Source organism: Vipera berus (genome assembly GCF_964194415.1).
Source record: "Vipera berus genome assembly, chromosome: Z".
Lineage (NCBI taxonomy): Eukaryota > Metazoa > Chordata > Lepidosauria > Squamata > Viperidae > Vipera > Vipera berus.
This window is the reverse complement of record NC_138205.1, coordinates 14181674-14204003: the sequence shown is the minus strand read 5'-3', so window position 1 is coordinate 14204003 and position 22330 is coordinate 14181674. Positions and strand designations below refer to the sequence as shown.

Genomic DNA, 22330 nt, shown 5'->3' with positions numbered 1-22330 from the left:
CCTTGGTTCCTTTCCTTTATTCCTTTCCTTTCCCTTTCCTTTCCTTCCTTTCCTTTCCTTTCCTTTCCTTCCCTTTCCTTTCCCTTTCCTTCCCTCCCTCCCTTCCCTTCCTTTACCTTTCCTTTCCCTTTCCTTTCTTTCCTTTTCCTTTTCCTTCCTTTCCTTTCCTTTCCTTCCTTTCCTTTCCTTCCTTTCCTTTCCTTTCCTTTCCCTTTTCCTTCCTTTCCTTTCCTTTCCTTCTCCTTTCCTTTCCTTTCCTTTCCTTCCCTTCCCTTTCCTTTCCTTTCCTTCCTTCCCTTTCCTTCCTTTCCTTCCTTTCCTTTCCTTTCCTTTCCTTCCTTTCTTTCCTTTCCTTTCCTTTCCTTTCCTTTCCTTTCCTTTCCTTCCCCTTCCCTTCCCTTCCCTTCCCTTCCCTTCCCTTCCCTTCCCTTCCCTTCCCTTCCTTCCTTCCTTTCCTTTCCTTTCCTTTCCTTTCCTTTCCTTTCCTTTCCTTTCCTTTCCTTTTCCTTTCCTTCTTTTCCTTCCCTTCCCTTTCCTTTCTCCCCAGATGAAATAATGTCCCAATTCCCATCCAGCAAAAGTCCTGCTGCAGACAAGGACAAAGAGAGATTAGACGATTCGGCGGATGGTACTTCTCTGTCCCGGTAAGTGGCACATACATGGGAGAAACTGAGGTAGAATTTGCCACTCTTCCTAAAGTGGTCTGAAAAACATTGTTTTTGATGCATCAAATCCAAATGCGAACTAAAGTTCTTTGTCACGATAGGTAATTAGCATTCCCATTTTATAACTTGGGAATACGGCCACTTTAAGATTTCCCCATGCTGGCTGGGGGATTCTGGGAATTGGAGTCCACCCATCTTAATAGTCAAGCTTGAGAAACCCTGGCTTAGAGAATCAAGAGATCAAAATATCCACTGCTGAAGCGGAATACATTACCACACCCAGCATATTAGAAGTGTTCCTTCTTTGAGATTATAAAAAGGATAATTTTTTTCAAGGACAGGTTTTTCTCTCATAGGAAATAGGATGGAAAGGTTCTTCTCCATTAGAGAGATTCTTAAGATTCGATCATTTACAGTAGGATTTGCAATTAGTTACCAGAGTGAGGATGTAGACATGTAAGCCCACCTATTTTACACTTTTTCATGGCTGTTCTTATCACAGGTCAACAGTGTCTCCATCTGTCAAGCCAACGGCCACCTCAGCAACTCTGGAGCTCGACAAGCTCATGGCTTCCCTGTCGGATTTCCGTGTCCAGAGCAATGTAAGCATGCTGGTCAGGAAGTCCTAGGGCTGAAGACGAAGGGGACCCAGAGGCTTTCAGTGTTGTTTGGGGTTTGATCACAGTATTGTGATGTAAGTGTAGATATTTGAGTACTCAGTGGGTTAGGACGCTGAGCTTGTCGATCAGATGGTCGGCAGTTTGGTGGGTCGAATCCCGAGTGCTGCGTAACAGAGTGAGCGCCTGTTACTCATCCCAGCTTCTGCCAACCTAGCAGTTCGAAAGCACGTAAAAATGCAAGTAGAAAAATAGGGACCACTACGGTGGGAAGGTAACAGCGTTCCGTGCGCCTTTGGCGTCTAGTCATGCCGGCCACATGACCACGGAGACGTCCTCGGACAAGCGCTGGCTCTTCGGCTTTGAAACGGAGATGAGCACCGGCCCCTAGAGTTGGAAATGACTAGCACGCATGTGCGGGGGAACCTTTACCTTTACCTTTTTACAAGAAAATATTTGCAGGTCAAGGTCAAACCCTGGGGTCCTTGGTGCTCTCTGAGCTTGGTGGTTTACTTGCAGATGTTTCATTACCAAACTAAGTAGCATCATCAGTGCCATTAGAGAGTGGCAGAGAGAGAGTAGAGAAAATCCCACACCCTACTAGCACTGAGGATGTTATCTAGTACGGTAATGAAACGTCTACAAGAAAACCACTGATCTCAGAGAGGACCAAGGACCCCACAGATATTTGTCTGAAATGGTATAGGGTTCCCTGCCTGAGCAGGGGGTTGGACTAGATGACCTCCAAGGTCCCTTCCATCATCATCATCATCATCATCATCATCATCATCATCATCATCATCATCATCATTTTATTTTATTTATTTGAGTATATTCTGCAAACCATGGGTTTGCTTTTTAAAAAGTAGGACCTTAGTCTTAGTTGCAAGGAAAGGCAGAACAGTGGGATAAACTATAGAAGCTTTGTGTGCATGATTGCATGTGTGTGTGCATGAATGTGTATTTCCCTACAGATAGAAATTTTGGGAAGGGTTCAATATCCTGCACTGTTTCCTCCACATACACTTAATTTCTACAGATAAGGCAGAAAGATTAGGTTTGCCTAAATTAAACTAAACGGCATGAATAGTTGGACTGAACAAAAGTCAGCCTCTCTCTATATCCATATGCGCGCACACACAAACACACACACACCAGGTATATTTCCATCTGCCTCCTCAGAATGTAATGGCTCTCAATCCCCTCAGAATCTTTTTTTCCTGAAGTGTAACTACTCGAAAATTCTTTTTTCTTAAAAAAACAAAACCTTGATGATTCTCTGGCCAATTGTGGAGCCGCGGGTTTACTCGGAGAACTTAGATGTTCGTATCCTTTTATTTCTTTTTTCAGCCATGCTGGGCACCGTCCTAACTTTATTTGATCAGACTATACAGGTAGTTCTCGACTTGCGACTACAATTGAGCCCCCAGTTTCTGTTGTTAAGTGAGAAATTTGTTAAGTGAGTTTTACTCCCTTTCTTGCCAGAGTTGTTAAGTGAATCACTGCACCTGTTAAGTTAGTCACACGGTTGTTAAGTGAATCTGGCTTCCCCATTGACTTTGGTGTCTGAAGGTCACAAAAGGGAATCGCATGACCCCCGGGACGCTGCAACCGTCATAAATATGAACCAGCTGCCAAGCATCTGAATTTTGATCACGTGACCGTGGGGTTGCTGCAGCGACCATAAGCGTGAAAAACGGTCAGAAGTCACTTTTTTCAGTGCCGTTGTAACTTCGAGCGGTCACTAAACAAACTGCTGTAAGTCGAGGACCACCTGTATTGTAAATTCACAGCAGATCCTTTTCACCCAACCCAGAAGAAAGCAATTCTCTTCATGTTTCTGGAGATCGGCTCTGAAGCCTTGCTCCAAATGAAAGAAATGGATGACACTCTTCACAGGTGATTCATAACTGCCTTTTGTTTTCCTAAATCTTTAGCTTCCGGGAGTCTCTGTCCCCACCACGACTACCACAACCGCCAGCACGGTCCCACCGGCACCTGCTCCCACCCAAGTGCCCTCAGCTCAGCAGCCGGTGGTGTCATCTGTCTGCCCAGGCTCCACCGCTGTGTCTCCCCAGATGTCTCCCGGCCAGCCCAGCGGCAACCTGGATAGCATGCTGGTGATGCTGGAGTCGGACCTCAGCCGCCAAGGCATTTCCACCACAGCCAAGGGCCTGTGTGCGTCCTGTCAAAAACCCATCGCTGGGCAGGTCAGCGCCGTCTTCTCTGCGGGTCAGCTACATCCTGGTAGATCTGGCGGGAAATCAGGATGAATCAACACCACATCTGGAATTAAGTAGACATCTGTCTGCCAAACTTTTTCCCTTCTTTGTCTTTTCTTTTCTCCAATTTGTGACCTCGTATTAGATTATAGAGCAGTGATGGCGAACCAAGTGCCCAAACTGCAACCCAAAACCCACTTACGTATCGTCGGGTGCCGGGTGGGCGTGGCCCATTGGGTGGGCGTGGCTGCGGTGGTAACAGCAGACTGGGGTGGGACTAAAAAGTTCAATCAATCAACTCCAACTTTGCGAGATCTTTTTTTTCCCCGCGAGTTGAAATTGATTGATTGATTGAACCTTTTTTTTTTTTGCACACAGCGGCGGAGGCCTAAACTGCAACCGCCTTGAATGATTTGTAAAAATAATAAAAGTGGGATATTAAATTAAAAAAATAATAAAAAAAATAAATACAGGTAGTCCTCAACTTACAACCACAACTGAGCCCAAAATTTCCATCGCTGAGGTATTTGTTCAGTGAGTTTCCCCCCCATTTTACAACTTTTCTTGCCACGGTTGTTAAGTGAATCGCTGTCGTTCTTAAATTAGTAGCACGGCTGTTAAGTGAATCTGGCTTCCTCACTGACTTTGCTCGTCAGAAGGTCACAAAAGGGGAACACACGATCTTGGGACACTGCGGCCGTCATAAATATAAGTGAGTGGCCAAGCTTCCGAATTTTGATCATGTTCAAAATGTGGAGGCCGCAATGGTCGTAAGTGTGGAAAAACGGTCATCAGTTGCGCTTTTCAATGCCATTGTAACTTCAGATAGTCACCAAATGAACCGTTGTGAGTCGAGGATGACCTGTAATGTCGCCGCCCTACGGAAGAATATGCTGGTTGTTGACGCGGCCTTCTTTCTTCCATTTTTTTCCTCATCCAGGTGGTCACCGCGCTGGGGAGCACCTGGCACCCGGAGCACTTTGTCTGCACCTACTGCCAAAAGGAGATGGGGGGCAGCAACTTTTTCGAGAAGGACGGCGCCCCCTACTGTGAGAGAGATTACTTCCAGCTCTTCTCTCCCCGCTGTGGATTCTGCAACGAACCCATCCTGGATGTGAGGGTTTTTTTTTTTTCCCCCTCCTGCCTTATGTGGTTTTGAACCACTGCTGTGTGATCTGTGTGGTTTTTCTGAGAGTCCAATCCTGAATGCGAATTTGGGGGGGAATCTGTTCATTCCTTTCACCATTTTTCTCCTCAACAGCCTGAGCGCCGGATAGCGGACGAGGCGCCCTCAGTACAGTTTCCCTTCTTATTTCAGACCACAAAGCTGTTATAAGGGCCTTTCCTGTCTTTCATGTTCTGATAGGGTTAGAAATCAAATTAGGAGCATGGTGCGTTGTGTTATTTTCAGTGCCTGAATCACAGCATGAAACGGGTGGTACAGCGGTCCTTGGCCTATGACCATAATTGAGCCCAGAATGAGTTGTTAAATTGTCGTGATCGTTCAATGGGTCACCACCTGACTCACCGCGGGGCAATTCAACAATTCAATTCAATTATTTAAAATGATTAAAAACTATTTTAATTGGTTGTCGGTCACATTTTATTTTGCCCCTCTCTTGGCATCCTTTCTTTAATGATTCTATTCCACCATTTTTTGATATTAGTGTAACTCTTGTTCCATGGCGAGTTGTCTTGCGTCCAGTTGGCTGCCGTGATTTGTCCTCGGCCCACCATCTCTTTTTTGCGATGGCCGTTAAGCCAGCTCTGTGGCATTAAACAAGCACCACAGGTTTTTGAGCAAACTCATTTTCTTCCACGGGCATTTTTGCCAGAAACTGGAAGTTAAAACGCCAGCAACCAGCGAACAATTGTTGTTAGCTGCGAAGTCATGTCCGACCCATCGCGACCCCATGGCACAACGTTCCTCCAGACCTTCCTGTCCTCTACCATCTTCTGGAGTCCATTTAAGCTTGTCGATCAGAAGGTTGGCAGTTTGGCAGGTCAAATCCCGAGTGCCGCGTAACAGAGTGAGCGCCTGTTACTCTGTTACTCTGCCAACCTAGCAGTTCGAAAGCACGTAAAAATGCAAGTAGAAAAATAGGGACCACTACGGTGGGAAGGTAACAGCGTTCCGTGCGCCTTTGGCGTCTAGTCATGCCGGTCACATGACCACGGAGACGTCCTTGGAGAAGCGCTGGCTCTTTGGCTTTGAAACGGAGATGAGCACCGGCCCCTAGAGTCGAAAATGACTAGCACGCATGTGCGGGGGAACCTTTACCTTTACCTTTACTGCTTCAGTCACTCCATCCAGCCACCTCATTCTCTGTCGTCCCCTTCTTCTATTGCCCTCAATCTTTCCCAGTATTAGGCTCTTCTCCAGTGAGTCCAGCGAACAATCGGACTGCAATTAAAAAACTTTGCTGGAATAAATCACAGGGAGCTATTATAGAATAGGAATTGGTTGAAACATGGGAGGCCAAAAAAAGAGGGTCGAGCAACTTAAGAAACCCTGGGAAATGCAGAGCAGCGATAACCATGTTTAGTGCATTTTTGACAAAGTGGTGTTCCCCCCTCCCCCCTTTCCTTCTTCGGCCTTCCTGTGGTCCATTCAGAAAATGGTAACAGCGCTGGATAAGAATTGGCACCCGGAGCATTTTTGCTGCGTCCAGTGTGGGCGGCCGTTCGGGGAGGAAGGTCAGTACAGCAGTAATTTTCAACAGTTCCATCCTGTTTGGGACTCCTCAGATGTACCTTTCAATGGGGTTCAAACCTTTTTGCCAGGAACTGACCTCACATGAGTTACAGGTAGTCCTCGACTTACAACGTGTCGCTTAGCGACTGTTTGAAGTTACATCCAACCTAAGGAAGAGTCCCTTCTGTGGTCACGTGACCAAGCTTCAGGAGCTCATTGGCGCGGCTTTGACAACTTTCTGCAGCCTCCCGCAGGTCATGCGGATTGTGTTTTACAGTGGTTTTGGTGAAAACTGGTACTTAAATGCTGGTTTCTGGCAAAACTTTGCGCCATAACGAACCCTTGGTTCGCTTAGGGACTGCGCATTCGGTTCAGTTTGCATAACGGTCCGATGTTGAGGACTGCCTAAGGTAGTTCTTGACTTACGACCACAATCGAACCACAAAATGTACGGGTTTTTTTTTTTTAATCCCATTTATATCCCGCCCTTCTTCGAAGACTCAGGGCGGCTTACAATTTAAAGCACAAGTCAATGTGCTTAGCAATAGCCTTCATTCTATGTATATGCCTGCTTATTAGGGCTTTCGCCCTCCCCCAAGCGGCATTATTACAAAGTCAGCTTATTGCCCCCAACAATCTGGGTCCTCATTTTACCTACCTCGGAAGGATGGAAGGCTGAGTCAACCTTGCTAACCAAGACAGTTGTTAAGTGAGTTTGGCCCCATTTTACGACCTTTCTTGCCACGGTCGTTAAGTGAATCCCTGCAGTTGTTAAGTAAGTAAACAACAGTGGCAATGTGAATCTGGCTTCCCCCCCAGGTGGCAAAAGGTGATCCCATGAGCCCGGGACATTGCGACCGTCCTAAATATGAACCAGTTGCCAAGCATCCGAATTTTGATCAGGTGACCATGGGGGGATGCCTCAATGGTCGTAAGTGTGAAAAGCGGTGCTAAGTCACTTTTTTCAGTGCCGTTGTAACTTTGAACAGTCATTAAATGAATGGCTGTAAGTCGAGGAGCACCTGGAACGGCACGTGGGAATGACCTTTGCCTTGGGAATGAACAGATAAGAAAGATGGAGCTGCGTAACAGGCAGGGAAAGAAAATCCTTACCCTCCTGTAAAAAGAAATGGTGGGAAGTCTGTAGTCTTCAGACTGGCAAGATTCTATTAGTGTGGTCTTGCGATGATGTAGAATCAACTTGTTTGGTTGTGTTTTCTGTCTTGATCTCATCTCAGAAGGCTGAGATAAGGTGGATGTGTCCACTAAATCAGGGATATGGCAGCATCCGAGTACCACCAGTCGCCTAGCCAGGAGTCAAAAACTTGATGACCAAAAAAAAAAAGGAAAAAAGTGATGAAGTACAGGTAGTCCTTGACTTACAACAGTTCGCTTAGTGACTGTTCGAAGTTACAATGGCACTGAAAAAGTGCCCCCCCAAGCCACAGCCAAGTAAGACACCTGCCTGCCCGCCCGGCAGCGCTCTTCCTCCTGTCCGAGGTTTTCATTGTTGTGGGCATTTCTGTTGAGGATTGGCAGTGGGGGTGGGGTGGGGGGTGGGTGTTTGGTTTTTGCTCCCCCGGTCTGCTGGGTGGTTGCAGCAGGTTTTGGTCACTTCACATGACCCTGGGACACTGTGACCGTCATAAATATGAATCAGTTGCCAAGCATCTGAATGTAAATCACAAGACCCTGGAGATGCTGCAACATTCCAGCTGATTGGCGCTTCTTCTGGGCTCAGCAGAAGCGCCAGGATCAGCGCCGAGCTCCAGCTGGAGCCTGGCACTGATGCTGGCGCTTCCATTGAGCCCTGACAGCCCTGCAGCTCCAGCCATCTCTCGCTCAAGCTTGTGTGGTGCTGCCACTGGTTCAGCTCATTCCCCTCCCCCACTATCACTTTTCTAGGATGGCTGCGTACCACCTGCCAGGTGCCAATGTACCACAGGTGGTACCCGTACCACTGGTTGAAAAGCCCTGCACTAAATTATGGCCAAGTCTTTTTTTTTAAATGCCAGAGGATAAAGTTTATTGTTTTTATGCTCCAAAGGTCATAGGGAGAATGGTAGAGATGGGGTGATGTCATGGAGAAGGTTTAGTACAATGCACGACCGGGTAGCCATCTTTTTCACATGCAACACAAATGTGCAATTGAGCAGCGTGGTGCTTGTTGGTGTTCATAGACTGCTGGTTGCCCACAAAACCAGTCTTCCCAATCAGGGTCTCCTCAAAATTTTTGAATTTCACTTCCTGTGGTCCCCACCCGACAGGCTGCTGTCCGTTATATGGCTTGAGGTCCGGCTCTGTTGGAGGGCTCCAGCTTGGAGAAAGTTGTGGCGTCCTTAACTAAATTTTCACAGCTTCCTCAATGCAAAAGAATTCTGAATCAGGCCTCCTGCAGTACCACTGATTCACCTTAGGTGGCTGCTGAGCTGCTCCATTTTTTGGTCCCTTCCATATTGACTCTCTGTCTCCCCCTGCAGGCTTTCACGAGAAAGACGGGAAGCAGTATTGTCGCCAGGACTTTTATGAGCTCTTCTCCACTCGCTGTCAAGGATGCAGCCAGGCCATCTTGGAGAATTACATCTCGGCTCTCAATGCCTTGTGGCACCCAGAATGTTTTGTTTGCAGGGTAAGCACCAGCTCTGGGCCGGGGTTGTGTTGTGTGTGGTCTTGTCAGGAGGGCCGGAAAGCCAATGAAGAGAAATGGCTTTTCTAAAGGAGAAAACTAAGAAAACCAAGATCATGGCATCCGGCCCTCTCAATTCCTGGCAAATAGATGGGGAAGAAATGGAGGTAGTGACAGATTTTATTTTCCTGGGCTCCAAGATCACCACAGACGGGGACTGCAGCCAAGAAATTAAAAGACGCTTCTCCTGGGGAGGAAAGCCATGACAAATCTAGACAGCACACTAAAAAGCAGAGATGTCACCCTGTCAACAAAAGTGCGTATAGTCAAGGCTATGGTCTTCCCAGTTGCAATGTATGGCTGTGAAAGTTGGACCATAAGAAAGGCTGAGCGCCAAAGAATTGAAGCCTTTGAACTATGGTGCTGGAGAAGACTCCTGCGAGTTCCTTGGACTGCAAGGCGATCAAACCGGTCAGTCCTAGAGGAGATCAACCCTGACTGCTCTTTAGAAGGCCAGATCCTGAAGCTAAAACTTAAATACTTTGGCCACCTAATGAGAAGGAAGGACTCACTGGAGAAGAGCCTAATGCTGGGAAAGGTGGAGGGCAAGAGAACAAAGGGACGACAGAGAATGAGGTGACTGGATGGAGTCACTGAAGCAGTAGGCGTGAGCTTAAATGGACTCCAGAAGATGGTAGAGGACAGGAAGGCCTGGAGGAACGTTGTCCATGGGATCGCGATGGGTCGGACACGACTTCGCAGCTAACAACACAGAACATAGAAGGATGTTTTGATGTATCTCAAGATCCAGCTGTTCAGCAAAGCTATCTTCTGTTTTTCTTCCCACCCACCAGCCACACTGTCAATACACAACAAGGTTGTGAGGGATTTATAGGTGGACCTTAGATGGAGAGATGCAAAAATGAGGTGACTGGATGGAGTCACTGAAGCAGTAGGCGTGAGCCTAAATGGACTCCAGAAGATGGTAGAGGACAGGAAGGCCTGGAGCAATGTTGTCCATGGGGTCGCGATGGGTCGGACACGACTTCGCAGCTAACAACAACAAAGGAGAAAATACAGTTCTTTTGCTGAAAATAAAACTGCTAGGCTGCCGTTCTCCTCTTAAGTCTTAATTGCCTTAGTTTTAATTTTGCCTTAGTCGCAACCAAGAGGGAAATTCTCCATGGGGGAGAATTGGTATCTCTACCTATGGCTTTCCGTAGCAAAGGTGATGGATGTGGCTGAGGAGAAGAACAGTGTTGCATTGTTGACCCTACTTGCGTTTGCAAGATGAAGAAGACAATAGATCACCGTCAGCTCCTGAATGCCACTTAACAGAACAAGAGTTGAAAGGGACCTTGGAGGTCTTTTAGTCCACCCTTTTGCTCAAGCAGGAAACCCTATATCATTTCAGACAAATGGCTATCCGGTCTCTTTTTAAAAATCTCCAGTGTTGAAGCTCCCACAATTTCTGGAGGCAACCTAGGATTTTATTTATTACATTTCTTTTAACTTAGCAAAATAAACTCAACCCCTTTGTGCCAACTTTGAAACTGGGGGAATGTGGTACCTTCAAGGACCTTCCCTTTGGGACTCATATGCCTGTTAAAGGCAGGACAGAGACCTAGCACATCTGGATCTGCTCAATGTCAGAGCCTTGAGACAGCGGTGAGCCTAAATCTTGATACCTAATGCCGTCTAAACCAGAATGCATGGCACAATTTTTTAAAAAAAAAATGCCATCGGGCAGAAGTGAACTCTTAGTAAGAGGTTTCTAGGCTGAATTGAGGAAGGCTGAAAGGCAAGGAAGTTTTCTTGTAATAGATGGAAGATCTACCCAAATTAGGAAAACCAGTTAAGATGTTTACTGCATTAACAGAGGGATAGAATCAAGAACACGTGAAGTATTAATACCACTTTACAATGCCTTGGTAAGGCCACACATTTAGGCAGGAAAAATCAAATGCACAGGTATAGTATAAGGGGGTACCTTGCTCGATAGTAGTAACTGCGAGAGGGATCTCGGAGTCCTAGTGGACAATCACTTCAATATGAGCCAGCAGTGTGCTGCAGCTGCCAAAAAAGCCAACACAGTGCTAGGCTGCAGTAACAGAGGGATAGAATCAAGATCACGTGAAGTATTAATACCACTTTACAAGGCCTTGGTAAGGCCACACCTGGAATACTGCATCCAGTTTTGGTCACCACGATGTCAAAAAGATGTCGAGACTCTAGAAAGAGTACAGAGAAGAGCAACAAAGATGATTGGGGGACTGGAGGCTAAAACATACAGGGAACGGTTGCTGGAATTGGGTATGTGTAGTTTAATGAAGAGAAGAACGAGGGGGGACATGATAGCAGTGTTCCAATATCTCAGGGGCTGCCACAAAGAAGAGGGAGTCAAGCTATTCTCCAAAGCCCCTGAAGGCAGAACAAGAAGCAACGGATGGAAACTAGTCATGGAGAGAAACAACCTAGAACTAAGGAGAAACTTCCTGACAGTTAGAACAATTAACCAGTGGAACAACCTGCCTCCAGAAGCTGTGAATGCACTGGAAGTTTTTAAGAAGAGACTGGCCAGCCATTTGTCCGAGGTGGTATAGGGTTTCCTGCCTGAGCAGGGGGTTGGACTAGATGACCTCCAAGGTCCCTTCCAACTTTTATTATTATTATTATTATTATTATTATTATTATTATTATTATTATTATTATTATTATTATTATTATTATTATTATTATTATTATTATTATTATTATTATTATTATTTAAAAACACGGAGTTTCATATGGGTCTACTTGGCAGGATCCAGGGATTCTTGACCAATTCCAGCATTTCTCATCTTCTAAAAAATTGAGCCTAAAAACAACTTCTGATCAAACCTTGCTTGGAGACAATTTGAATCCCATGGAGTGTGAACCAGTCCAGCTTGATTGCATGGTTTTCCCATCTGCTTCCTGACAGAGGGGCCAGACTTCAAGCCTCCCCTGGCTGGGGAAATGAATTGTATGCCAACAAGACCCAGATGGGGAGAGGTGGATGCAGGAAAAACATGTGCACTGAGTCAGGATTGTGTGCGATTTTGCCCAGAGTGCAGGAATACTATTGGAAGGAGATGGGAGTTTTGTGGATCCCCATGGAATTACAGTTTGTCTTTGACTTATGACCACAATTAGGCAGTTGTTAAGTGAGCCGCGCCCAATTTTACGACTTTTGCCACGGTTGCTAAGTGAATCAATGCAGCTTTTTTTTTTATTGAAAAGTTTTAACATACATTTTCTCTTTAACAGTCCCCCCTCCCCCTCCCCTCTCCCTCCCTCCCTACCCCTCTCCCCCTCCCCCCCCCCCCGACTTCCCAGAGCTAAGTACAAGGTATAAAAACAAAAAAAAACAATCATAAACATCCATATGCTAACAACCATAAACTCTAAAATCTATCACTCTCTGGCTCATATAGGATAATACAAACACTATTAATATTAATTATATATAGAGAAAACAAGAAAAAAAAGAAAAAGAAAAGGAAGACTTATTCAAATGCTACATGAAACTTTTTAGTCCTATATTTGTTCTGGATATACTCAATCCATTTTCTCCATTCCATAATATAACGTTCTTGCGAGTCGCCCTCTAATACAAAACTATATAAAAATAACTATGAAAAATTATGGGGAAAAATCCAAAAAGAAATGGAGAGTTGGGAAAAACTGCAATTGTCGTTGTTGGGGCGAATCGCAGCAGTGAAAATGAATGTCCTGCCTAAATTTTTATTTTTATTTCAAATGATACCGGTTCTTAAGAAAGATTCTAATTTGGAGGAATGGCAGAGAGGTATCAATAAATTTGTCTGGGCAGGGAAAAGGCCACGAGTTAAACTTAAGATTATGCAGGATACTCATGAAAGAGGTGGTCTTAAAATGCCTAATCTTAAATTATATTATGAAGCTGCTGCATTAGCAAGTATAAGTGATTGGATTAATTTGACACAAGAGAGATTATTAAATCTTGAGGGCCATGATTTGCTGTTTGGCTGGCATGCATATTTGTTGTATGATAAGAAGGTAGATAATGTGTTTAGAGTGCATATTTTAAGACAGGCATTGCTGAGAGTTTGGAAGAAGTATAGACATAAGTTAGATTGTAAGATACCATTGTGGGCAATTCCAAAACACGCAATAGAAAATATAAATGTTGGTTTTAAACATGATGTGACTACGTATAAAGAGATTTTAAGCTTGGAAAGAAATGTCTGGTGTTTGAAACCATATAGCCTCTTGCGAGATGAAGAGATTGTTCAAACCTGGTTTCAATATACTCAATTACGGGCCAGGTGGAAAGAAGATCAGAAAACTGGTTTTGCAATGACTGATGAAAATTTGATAAAGCAAATTAGAAATCAGGGTCCAGCACATATCAAACGGATATATCTTGCATTGATAGAAATTGATTCAGAAACAGAATTGGTTAAAGACTGTATGGTAAAATGGGCTCAGAACATCCAAGAAGTTATTACAATGGATACGTGGGAAAAGATTTGGGTGAGGAACGTAAAATTTACACAAGCTCAAAATTTAAGAGAGAACTTTTATAAAATGTTTTATAGATGGCATCTAGATCCTAAAAAGCTTGCAAGTATGTATCCGAATTATCAGCCAAAATGTTGGAGGTGTGGTGATGAAGATGCAACATATTTTCACGTATGGTGGACTTGCAAAAAGGTTAAGGCCTTCTGGATTAAAATTTGGTAGAATATGCAGAAGATTTTCAAGCAAAGGATAAAGTTTTGTCCGCAACTTTTCTTGTTGGGAATAATTACAGATGCTACGGTTGTGGACACTAAGCTGATGTTGAATTTAATTACGGCAGCAAGACTCTTAATAGGTCAGTATTGGAAGAAAGAGGAACTGCCGACCATAGAAGAATGGACTTTAAAGGTTTCTGACCTGGCAGAGATGGCAAAGATTTCGGCTTATTTGAAAGATCACTCGCAAGAATCAATGCAGCTTTTAAGTGAACTGGACAGCTGTTAAGTGGGCCAGCCGCCCCCACTGTCTCTGTAGGTTGGAAGCCAGCTGGAATGGTGACCCTGGGGTGCTGCAACCCTCCTCTATTATACAAGTGCACAAATTTTGATCCTGTGAGCATGGGGATGCTGTGACGGTCCTAAGGGCGAGGACTGATTGTAAGTCTCTTTTTTTTCAGGGTTGCTTTTAACTTCAGCCACTAAACGAATGGTTGTAAGTTGAGGAGGACTACCTTGTCTAGGTGGCCATCTTTAAATCTCTCCTGGTTTGTTCTCTGTTCTAGGAATGCTACACCCCATTCATGAATGGCAGCTTCTTCGAGCACAGCGGGCGCCCGTTCTGCGAAATCCATTACCACAAGCAACGCGGCTCGCTCTGTTCTGGCTGTGAGAAACCCATCACCGGCCGTTGCATTACCGCCATGGGCCGGAAATTCCACCCAGAGCATTTTGTCTGCGCCTTCTGTCTCAAGCAGCTGAACAAAGGCACCTTCAAGGAGCAGAACGAGAAGCCCTATTGCCACCCCTGCTTCATCAAGCTCTTTGGGTGACTGGGAGGGGCCCTGGCCTTGCTGCGGTCAGGCCACGCCTCCTGCGGGCGTGGGAAAGGGGGAGGGACCACTGTTGGCTTTTGAACAAGCCATGCCCACTACCACCCATGGGAAAAAAACACCTGTGCCTTAAGGGGCTCCACCCCCTCATCCTGGGAGCCCATCCACCATTGCCAAAAGCCACGCCTGTAGATCAGAGCTACTCGCAAGCAAGCAATGAAGGAAGCAAGTGGGATCTGCTCCTCCCACTCTTTTCAGGAGCCAGTCCTCTGTTCCCTCACAAGCAGCCAAGAGTTATCTCCCACCCTATTCCAGGCCACTTTTAAGCCACCTCCACCCTCCCCACCCCGCCACCAGCACCAGCACCTCTGACAGGAGGCATTGCCTTAAGCCACATCCCCAAGATCAGCTGGTGAGGCCCTCAGGAGACCAGGATGTGATGCAACCACACCTTTGTCTGTTTCATCCAGGTGATGAAAAAGGCACCTTTGGGACAACCACATCTCTGGTATCTTTACCTGTAGATCCAGGTTGGGGGCCCTGCCTTACAAATCAAGTCCAATGTTCTTTGGAACATCTGGATATTCCTTTCCTGATATTTAATTTTTGGAGAGCAATGGCTCCATCCAGATCTACCTAAAAGTCCTCCTGATCTCCGCCTCCAAATTCATTCTGTTGTAACCAAAGATCAACGGTAACTTTTTAGCCGACCTCTCTTTTGATCGTGTACGAATACAGAACTGCGACCATCCAAACATTGCTAAAAACTACAACTCCCAGAAGCGCCTGCCAATGGAAAGAGATGCTACGGAGACACTTAGGAACACCTGGGCCTTTCCAACTTAGTTTAGGGTTGAGCTTTGATGCGTTGAGTGGGTCCTTTGTGAGTCTGGATAAGGGGGGACAGGGATGCCAACATTTCTAAGGAAGTTGATGGCACGAGGGCCTTTATCAACGGTGGGCACGAGGGCCTTTATCAACGGTGGGCACGAGGGCCTTTATCAACGGTGGGGAGAACAACAAAACAAACATGGTTGTGGGGTGCTGCAGTTTATGGATTTGCATCAGATACCAGGATGCAAGTTTTGCATTGACCCTGGGTGTGTTATTTTTGTCTCCCTGCGGCCTGCTGTGGCGGTCTGTGGTTTATGCCTGCTGGAGTTCTTGAAGGAGCTTTTGATCAGGGACCAGCTAATATGGAAAAACAAGATGCAACATCTTGTACCGTGCCCCCCCCCTTTGTGTCTTCAGGTTTTTTTCTTGAAAAAAATGCCACAAATGATGACAATCTTTTTTTTATTTAAAATAAATTATCATGGAGAAAGCAGGGAAGGAGAATAAGTCAAAGCTTGTCATTAGGCCGCCTCAGGGCCATTTTTTAAAATCTGTGTAAACCCCCATGGCAGCTTTTTATGATAATGCATCTTGGCTGGGATTAAGGGGCATGAGCTCTTCCTTCTGCCACTCAGTTTTTTTATGCCAACTTTTTACCTGCTCACTGCTGTATTATATAATAAAATTCACTTAATTAAAAAAAAGACATTAGGTCACTTGCTTTTGTGGAGAGACCAACATTTGGATCCCCCCCCCCCGCCCAAGTATCTCAGCAAGCTGAGGTAAGGCTTACTGTGTTTTGAGGTGACAATCTCTTTTTAAGCTTCGGAAAGCTGAAGGGTCTTATTTTCACTTTAGTCCCTTATTTAATCTGCAGTGATTTGACTAACACTACCTAAAAGAATAATTATTAGGCTGTTGTGTGGGCAACTTTTTGATCATCAGGGACCATTTGGGGAAGTTGCAGGGTGCATATTTATGACACAAAGTGTGTGGGGTAGAGAGTCAAAGAGATGGGCAAATCATATATTCAAATATTACACCGAAAAAATATTAGCCATTTATTTCTGCAGTTCGCTAGTACTGCACCTGAAAGAATAATATTAGCTTGTGGTGTGGACAATAGTTTGTTCACCAGGGACCAGCGTTTATCAACCATGGCAATTTTAAGCCATGTGGACTTCAACTCCCAGAATTCCTCAGTGCTGACGGGGAATTTCTGGGAATCAAAAGTTCAAACAGCTTGAGAAACACTGTCAGGCGTTAACTGGAGGATGTGCAGAGCATGTGATTATAACAGCGTGTGGGTAGAATCAAAGGGATGGGCAAATTGTATATTCCTCTAATATTATGAGAAAGACTAAAGAGCATCTATTTCTGCAAAGATTTCATTGCATTTGTGTCCCGTGTTTTGCAACCTTGTCTGCCTTCCCATCTGAATTGTTTCACTAGCCTCAAACATCCCTGCTACTTAAGAATGAAGGGGAAACTGCCTTCCTCGTGGAAATGCCAAATGTGGGAATCATTCTGAATTCCCAGCTTCAAAAAGACGTATCTGCATTGGCTATCATTCCAGCAGCCATGTTCATCCCAGGCCCAACTGCTTCACCTCATGGTAAGGCCATGGATGAAGGCCACAATGCTAACCAACATTGGAAGTACATGATCAAGAATGAAGGTAGTTCTACAGAGGTGGTCAATGGATGTCGCAAATTTTCAACCTCTATGTAAGGTTCTAGGCTAGGCCTTGGCCAGTTGTTAACCTTGATAACTTTAAGGTGGGTAGATTTCAACTCCCAGAATTCCCTCATAAGAAGAGTGTGCTGGCTAGGGAATTCTGGAAGTTGAAGTCCATCCATCTTAAATTTATCAGGGTTATCAAAACACTGGCCTACATGATAGCCCTTGTTGACATCTTTTCTCCATGGAATGCCTAATGTTCCCGAAGCTAGATCCAAAGCTCAACCCACAATCCTTGCACATATTCACTTTCTCTCCAGTGAGGCATCTCTTGTGTTTCGTCAGGGTAGAGCTATCAAAAAACCCTTTGTCACAATAAGGACATTTGTAAGGTTGCTCTCCTGTATGGAGTCTCTAGACCATTGGTGGAAAGACCAGCTACAACTGGGAACACCCAAAGTGTGAGTCCGGTGAGGGTTCAAATAAATAGAGCTTAGAACAAACCCCTTTCCATGCACTTCACACATGTAGGTTTCTCTCCATATGGCTTTGTTGGTGGATAATGAATGATGTACCTCTGAATCCTTTGCCACAATCTATAGTCTATACCAGGGGTAGGCAACCTTGGCTCTTTTATGACTTCAACTCCCAGAATTCCTGAGCCAGCATGGCTCAGCTTGGAAACTCTCCCTTTCCCCTCAGCATGGCTGGCTCAGGAATTCTGGGAGTTGAAGTCCACGAGTCATAAAAGAGCCAAGGTTGCCTATCCCTGGTCTATACAGTCTGTCTCCTGTGTGACTTCCCTGGTATGTCACCAGGTGGGAGCTGAGACTAAATTTTTCCCATCATCCCAGGCACTGGAGGGTTTCTTCTCAAGTGTGGACTTACTGGTGCTTTTTCAGAGTTGAGTTCTCAATGAAGTTCTTCCCACAATCTGGGCATCTGGGAGGGAGCTCTCCATTTTCTGGTGGCCAAAACTTTTCTGACACATAGTGGACTGATAAGGTTTTTCTCAGGCATGATACCTCCGGTGTTGGATCAGGTTGAAGCCTCGCTGAAATGGATCCCACACTGGACATGACCGTAGGATTTCTCTCCTGTATGGACTCTTTGCTGTTTAATCAGATTAGAGTGCAAGCTAACCAGTGGCGTAGCGTGGGTTGTCAGCACCCGGGGCAATTTGCGCCCCCTAACCCGGTGACGTCATGGCACCGCTGAAAAGACGCGCCCCGCAGCGGCGTAGACTTTCCAAGAAGAGTCGCGCGCATGCGGGATGCTTCCGGGTCCCTCTCGAGGGCGGCTGGGCGGGGCTCCGACCTGCAAGAGCCGCTGCATTCAAGCTCGCACGTGAGCCCCGCTAAATAAAGCCACGCATGCACACAAAGCTAGGCCAGCCGGCCGGCGGGTCCGTCTTCGCTCGGCCAAGCCTGCCGGGGCGCCTGCGGGGCGCTTGCGGTTGGCCTGAGCCTGGGCGGAGAGTTGGGCGCTTCTATTTATTTTATTCAGTTTATGTGGCCGCCCATCTCACCTGCCGGACTCGTTTCGCTTTGCAAGAAAGAGCAGCTCGAGAGCGGAGCCAAGCCGACTCTGTGCAGCCCTTGGGGCTCCCTGAGCAGCTCAGTGCGAGCGCGCCCCCCCCCAGATGTTGCGCCCGGTGCGGCCGGCCCCCCCTGCACCCCCCACGCTACGCCACTGAAGCTAACCACTTGCCACAGTTAGAGCAGCTATCAGCCATTCCATTGGTCTCCACAGCTGTGGCTGCCCTGTTTTAAATGTTAGCAGGATGAAATTGTTTACTGTTGTCATCATCATCGTCGTTGTCATCATTGTCAGAGTTGGAAGGAGGTCTCAAGCAGGAGACCTCACACCATTTCAGTCAAATGGCTATCCAGTCTGTTCTTAAAGCTTTCAGTGATTGAACACTCATAACTCCTGAAAGCAAGATATTCCACTGGTTGATTGTTCTCACTGTCAGGAAATTTCTCCTTAGTTCTAGGCTGCTTCTTTCCTTGATTTCCTCTCTTTCCATCCGTTGCTTCTTGTCCTGCCCTCAGGTGCTTTGGAGAATAGCTTGACCCCCTCTTCTTTGTGGCAGCCACTTAGATTTTGTCACCCCTAGTCCTTCCTTTCACTAGACTAGTAGACATAGCCAATTCCTGCAACCGTTCTTCATATCTTTTAGACTCCAGGCCTTTAATCGTCTTAATTTGGTTTCCTTCTTCCCCTTTTACCTTGCATAAGGGAAGTTAGGGGAAACCACAGGGATAGGTACAGTACATCTCTCCTTGGAAGAGAGCTGTGTTGTTTTATAGTGGCCAAAATCCAAGAGTCTGGTTACAGGTTTCTCATTAGCACAGTGTTTCTCCAACCTGACAACTTTAAGATGTGTGGACTTCAATTCGCAGAATTCTCCAGCCACTTTTGTGTAGTAAGGTGCTGGTTTAGAAAACAGGAGATGGTGAGTTCTAGTCCCATCTTAGCTATGAGCCAATCATGAGGAGACGGTAAGTTCTAGTCCTGTCCTAGATATTAAAGCTGGCTGGGTAACTTTGGGCCAATCACTGCCTCTCAGCCTACTCCACAAGGTTGTTGTGGGGAAAATAGGGGGGTGGGGGTGGAGAGTAATCATATAGTTTGCTTCCTTGAGTTACTTATAAAGTGACACATGTGGGATAAATAACAAATGAACAAAACCAGCACTTTGAACTGACTCGAGCAATAGACTGACAGCCAGGATAGATGGCAAAGGATTGGAATAGTATGTTCCATAAATCCAATCCTCTTTTCCTAACCCTTTCTCCCAAAGACATAACCATTTTTATTATTATGTAAAATTATTGTGTAGCTTCAGCTTAACGTTTCTCACTAATTAGCCCCAACGTATCCCTAAACCTCTGAACATTTTGCCTTACGATGAGGGTTTGTATTGATCTCACTATAAAAAGAAAAAATCTACAGAAAGTAAGAGAGGGCTCGCAGGGAGAGAAGAGAATAAAATGAGAGGAAATTCTTCTCAGGATAGAAACAGGATGTGAGGATGTGGCTTTTTTGGCTAAGAGAATTAACTTCCGGTCCACATGGTCCTACTTTACATTTCACTTTTGTCCTGCAAGAAATTGCCCAAATTCCTTCTCATCAAGGGCATCTGCAGAGAAGGGCAAAACAAACAAACAAAACCAAGATGGTGGTCTCAATAGTGCAATCATAGGCGACACCGATAAAACAGGGTGGGTCTTTAATCATGCGGCCATCTTAAGCTTGTGTCCCCTGCAGCAGATGTCCTTGCTTCATGTTTTAAGATGGCTAGCCTGCTGTACCTCCTGAATTTCCATTCAGCAATTTTTTTTTGCATTTTATAAATGCAAAAATCACAAGATGCTGGGTTTACAGTGGTGATAAACTATAAGGCTGCAACTCCTTAGAGCAGGGCTGTCAAACTTGCAACGTCACGTGAAATGTCACGACGTATTGCAAATTTTTTCATTGCCAGCAATGGGGTGGGCACGGTTTCGGCCTGTGGGCCGGCAGTTTGACCACCTCTGCCTTAGAAAGAAATCTCTTTCAGAAAATAAGAGGAAGCCCATATCAGCTTCCCAAAATTATCCTGTCACAAGTCATGTTTTTTTTAAATGTTAGACAAAATTCAGTTGTGTACCTCAGTTAGGAGCTGGGACATTTTTTTAAAAAAAAATCTTGGTTAGGTTAGGTTGAGGTAGCATGTGTCATAGTTCTCTCATCAAATGTTAATACCACAATGACCACTTTACCACCTATGCTGAGTGAGAAAAAAGACGAAGGCTGGGACTTTCGGAACCTTTCTTGACAGTTAAATTACAGGAAAGGCAAAATACTATTTTAAAAAGTGTTACCAGGGGCAGCACACTTGGGTTCACCACATCTACAGTTGTGAGCAAGCTGTAAAATGAAGGATTGTTTCTTTCTCAGCATAGGTGCTTCCTTTCAGATCAACTGGATGCCATTTTGTTTTGTGAAAAATAAAACTTCAAGGGTCGCCTAGGATAATTTCAGCCCAGTTGTAATAAATGTATCGCACTGATGATATTACCTAGTTTGGTAATGAAATGTCTGCAAGAAAACCACGAGAGCAACATGGTTTGACCCTGAGCTACAAATATTCTCTTCTATTAATAAACATATTTCACGGTAGAAGCGAACTCAAACATTTCTTTTTAACCTATCTTGAGGCCTTTGAACTATGGTGCTGGAGAAGACTCCTGCAAGTCCCTTGGACTGCAAGGCGATCAAACCGGTCAGTCCTAGAGGAGATCAACCCTGACTGCTCTTTAGAAGGCCAGATCCTGAAGCTGAAACTCAAATCCTTTGGCCATGTAATGAGAAGGAAGGACTCGCTGGAGAAGAGCCTCATGCTGGGAAAGGTTGAGGGCAAGAGAAGAAGGGGACGACAGAGAATGAGGTGGCTGGATGGAGTCACTGAAGCAGTAGGCCTGAGCTTAAATGGACTCCAGAAGATGGTAGAGGACAGGAAGGCCTGGAGGAACGTTGTCCATGGGGTCGCGATGGGTCGGACACGACTTCACAGCCAACAACAACAACAACAACAACAACAACATCAACAACAACAACAATAGTTTCAGTCCTTGCCTGGATGCTGTGCACCCTTACATCATGAAAGCTGTTAATCTTTAAGATATTCCTGGACTTTTCATTGTTTTGGCTGCAACTGAAACAATGGAAACAAACCACATCTACGCCTTTGCTAAACAAAAAATAGTTTTGATATGGTTAGGCGAAGGAAACAGAGAGGGGGAATAAAGAGTAGAGAAGAAGAAAATTTCTGTCCTGTTTTAACTTAGTCACACTAATTCTATACCAGGTTTTGGTAATGAACTTTACTCCTCAAGTATGTCTCAGCTTCTCAACTCACTTTAGCACCTGTTCCCACCCCTCTCTGTCCTTTGAGGGCTGGACTTTCTTCTCAGCAGAAAAAGAAAACCTCTTTCAGATTAGACCTGACTGCAAATTCCCTACAAAGCTGCCTCAAAGGTGTTTTTTTTTAAATCTTTCTTTCCTTGATTGACTGCAGATTAATTTCTTATCCTTCCAGGCATGGATCCTCCGTGGATGCTTTTCTACCTGGGCACAGGTGAGTGTCCAAAGCAAGGGAAATCTGGGCATTAATTGGGGACAACTCTCATCAACTTCTTTGTCCTAGTTAAGATCCTAAACATAAAAAAACACTTGCAAAGTCCAGCTGCAAAGCCCAGCGACTTTCAACCACAAAGTTAGCTTTTCTTTTCTTAAGCGTTTCTTTAAAAAGTTCTACTCTTTAAAAGACACTAGTTGCAGTCTGGGGCAAACTGACTTGCAACTCCATCAGCAGCTTCACCAGTTCACCTTCTTGTGCTAACAGTGCCGCAGGACAAAACAATATCTCGTT

General features: G+C 45.3%; 2 protein-coding genes across 2 annotated transcripts in view; both read left to right on the top strand.

Annotated features, from left to right (window-relative positions):
- The first annotated feature begins 472 nt into the window (after window positions 1-472).
- Window positions 473-14871, top strand: LOC308677678 (transforming growth factor beta-1-induced transcript 1 protein-like). Its single transcript, XM_081344293.1, has 7 exons — window positions 473-644; window positions 1168-1267; window positions 3220-3492; window positions 4445-4618; window positions 6120-6201; window positions 8680-8828; window positions 14131-14871. The coding sequence occupies exons 1-7, from the start codon at window positions 556-558 to the stop codon at window positions 14395-14397; spliced, it is 1134 nt and encodes a 377-aa protein (XP_081200419.1). The 5' UTR covers window positions 473-555; the 3' UTR covers window positions 14398-14871.
- A 7000-nt stretch (window positions 14872-21871) lies between these two features.
- Window positions 21872-22330, top strand: part of LOC308678657 (integrin alpha-D-like) — a gene marked incomplete at its 3' end in the record, with an annotated part of 44175 nt that continues 43716 nt past the window's right edge. The window contains exon 1 of the mRNA XM_081345886.1: window positions 21872-22036. Within this exon, the coding sequence (XP_081202012.1) occupies window positions 22000-22036 (37 nt within the window). The 5' untranslated portion in view covers window positions 21872-21999. The remainder of the gene's footprint in view (window positions 22037-22330) is intronic.

Coding starts and splice junctions, on each gene's coding strand:
- LOC308677678 (XM_081344293.1), top strand. CDS start 556: ATGTCCCAATTCCCATCCAGCAAAAGTCCTGCTGCAGACAAGGACAAA. Junction 1,268..3,219: donor ATTTCCGTGTCCAGAGCAAT/GTAAGCATGCTG, acceptor CTAAATCTTTAG/CTTCCGGGAGTCTCTGTCCC. Junction 3,493..4,444: donor AAAAACCCATCGCTGGGCAG/GTCAGCGCCGTC, acceptor TTCCTCATCCAG/GTGGTCACCGCGCTGGGGAG.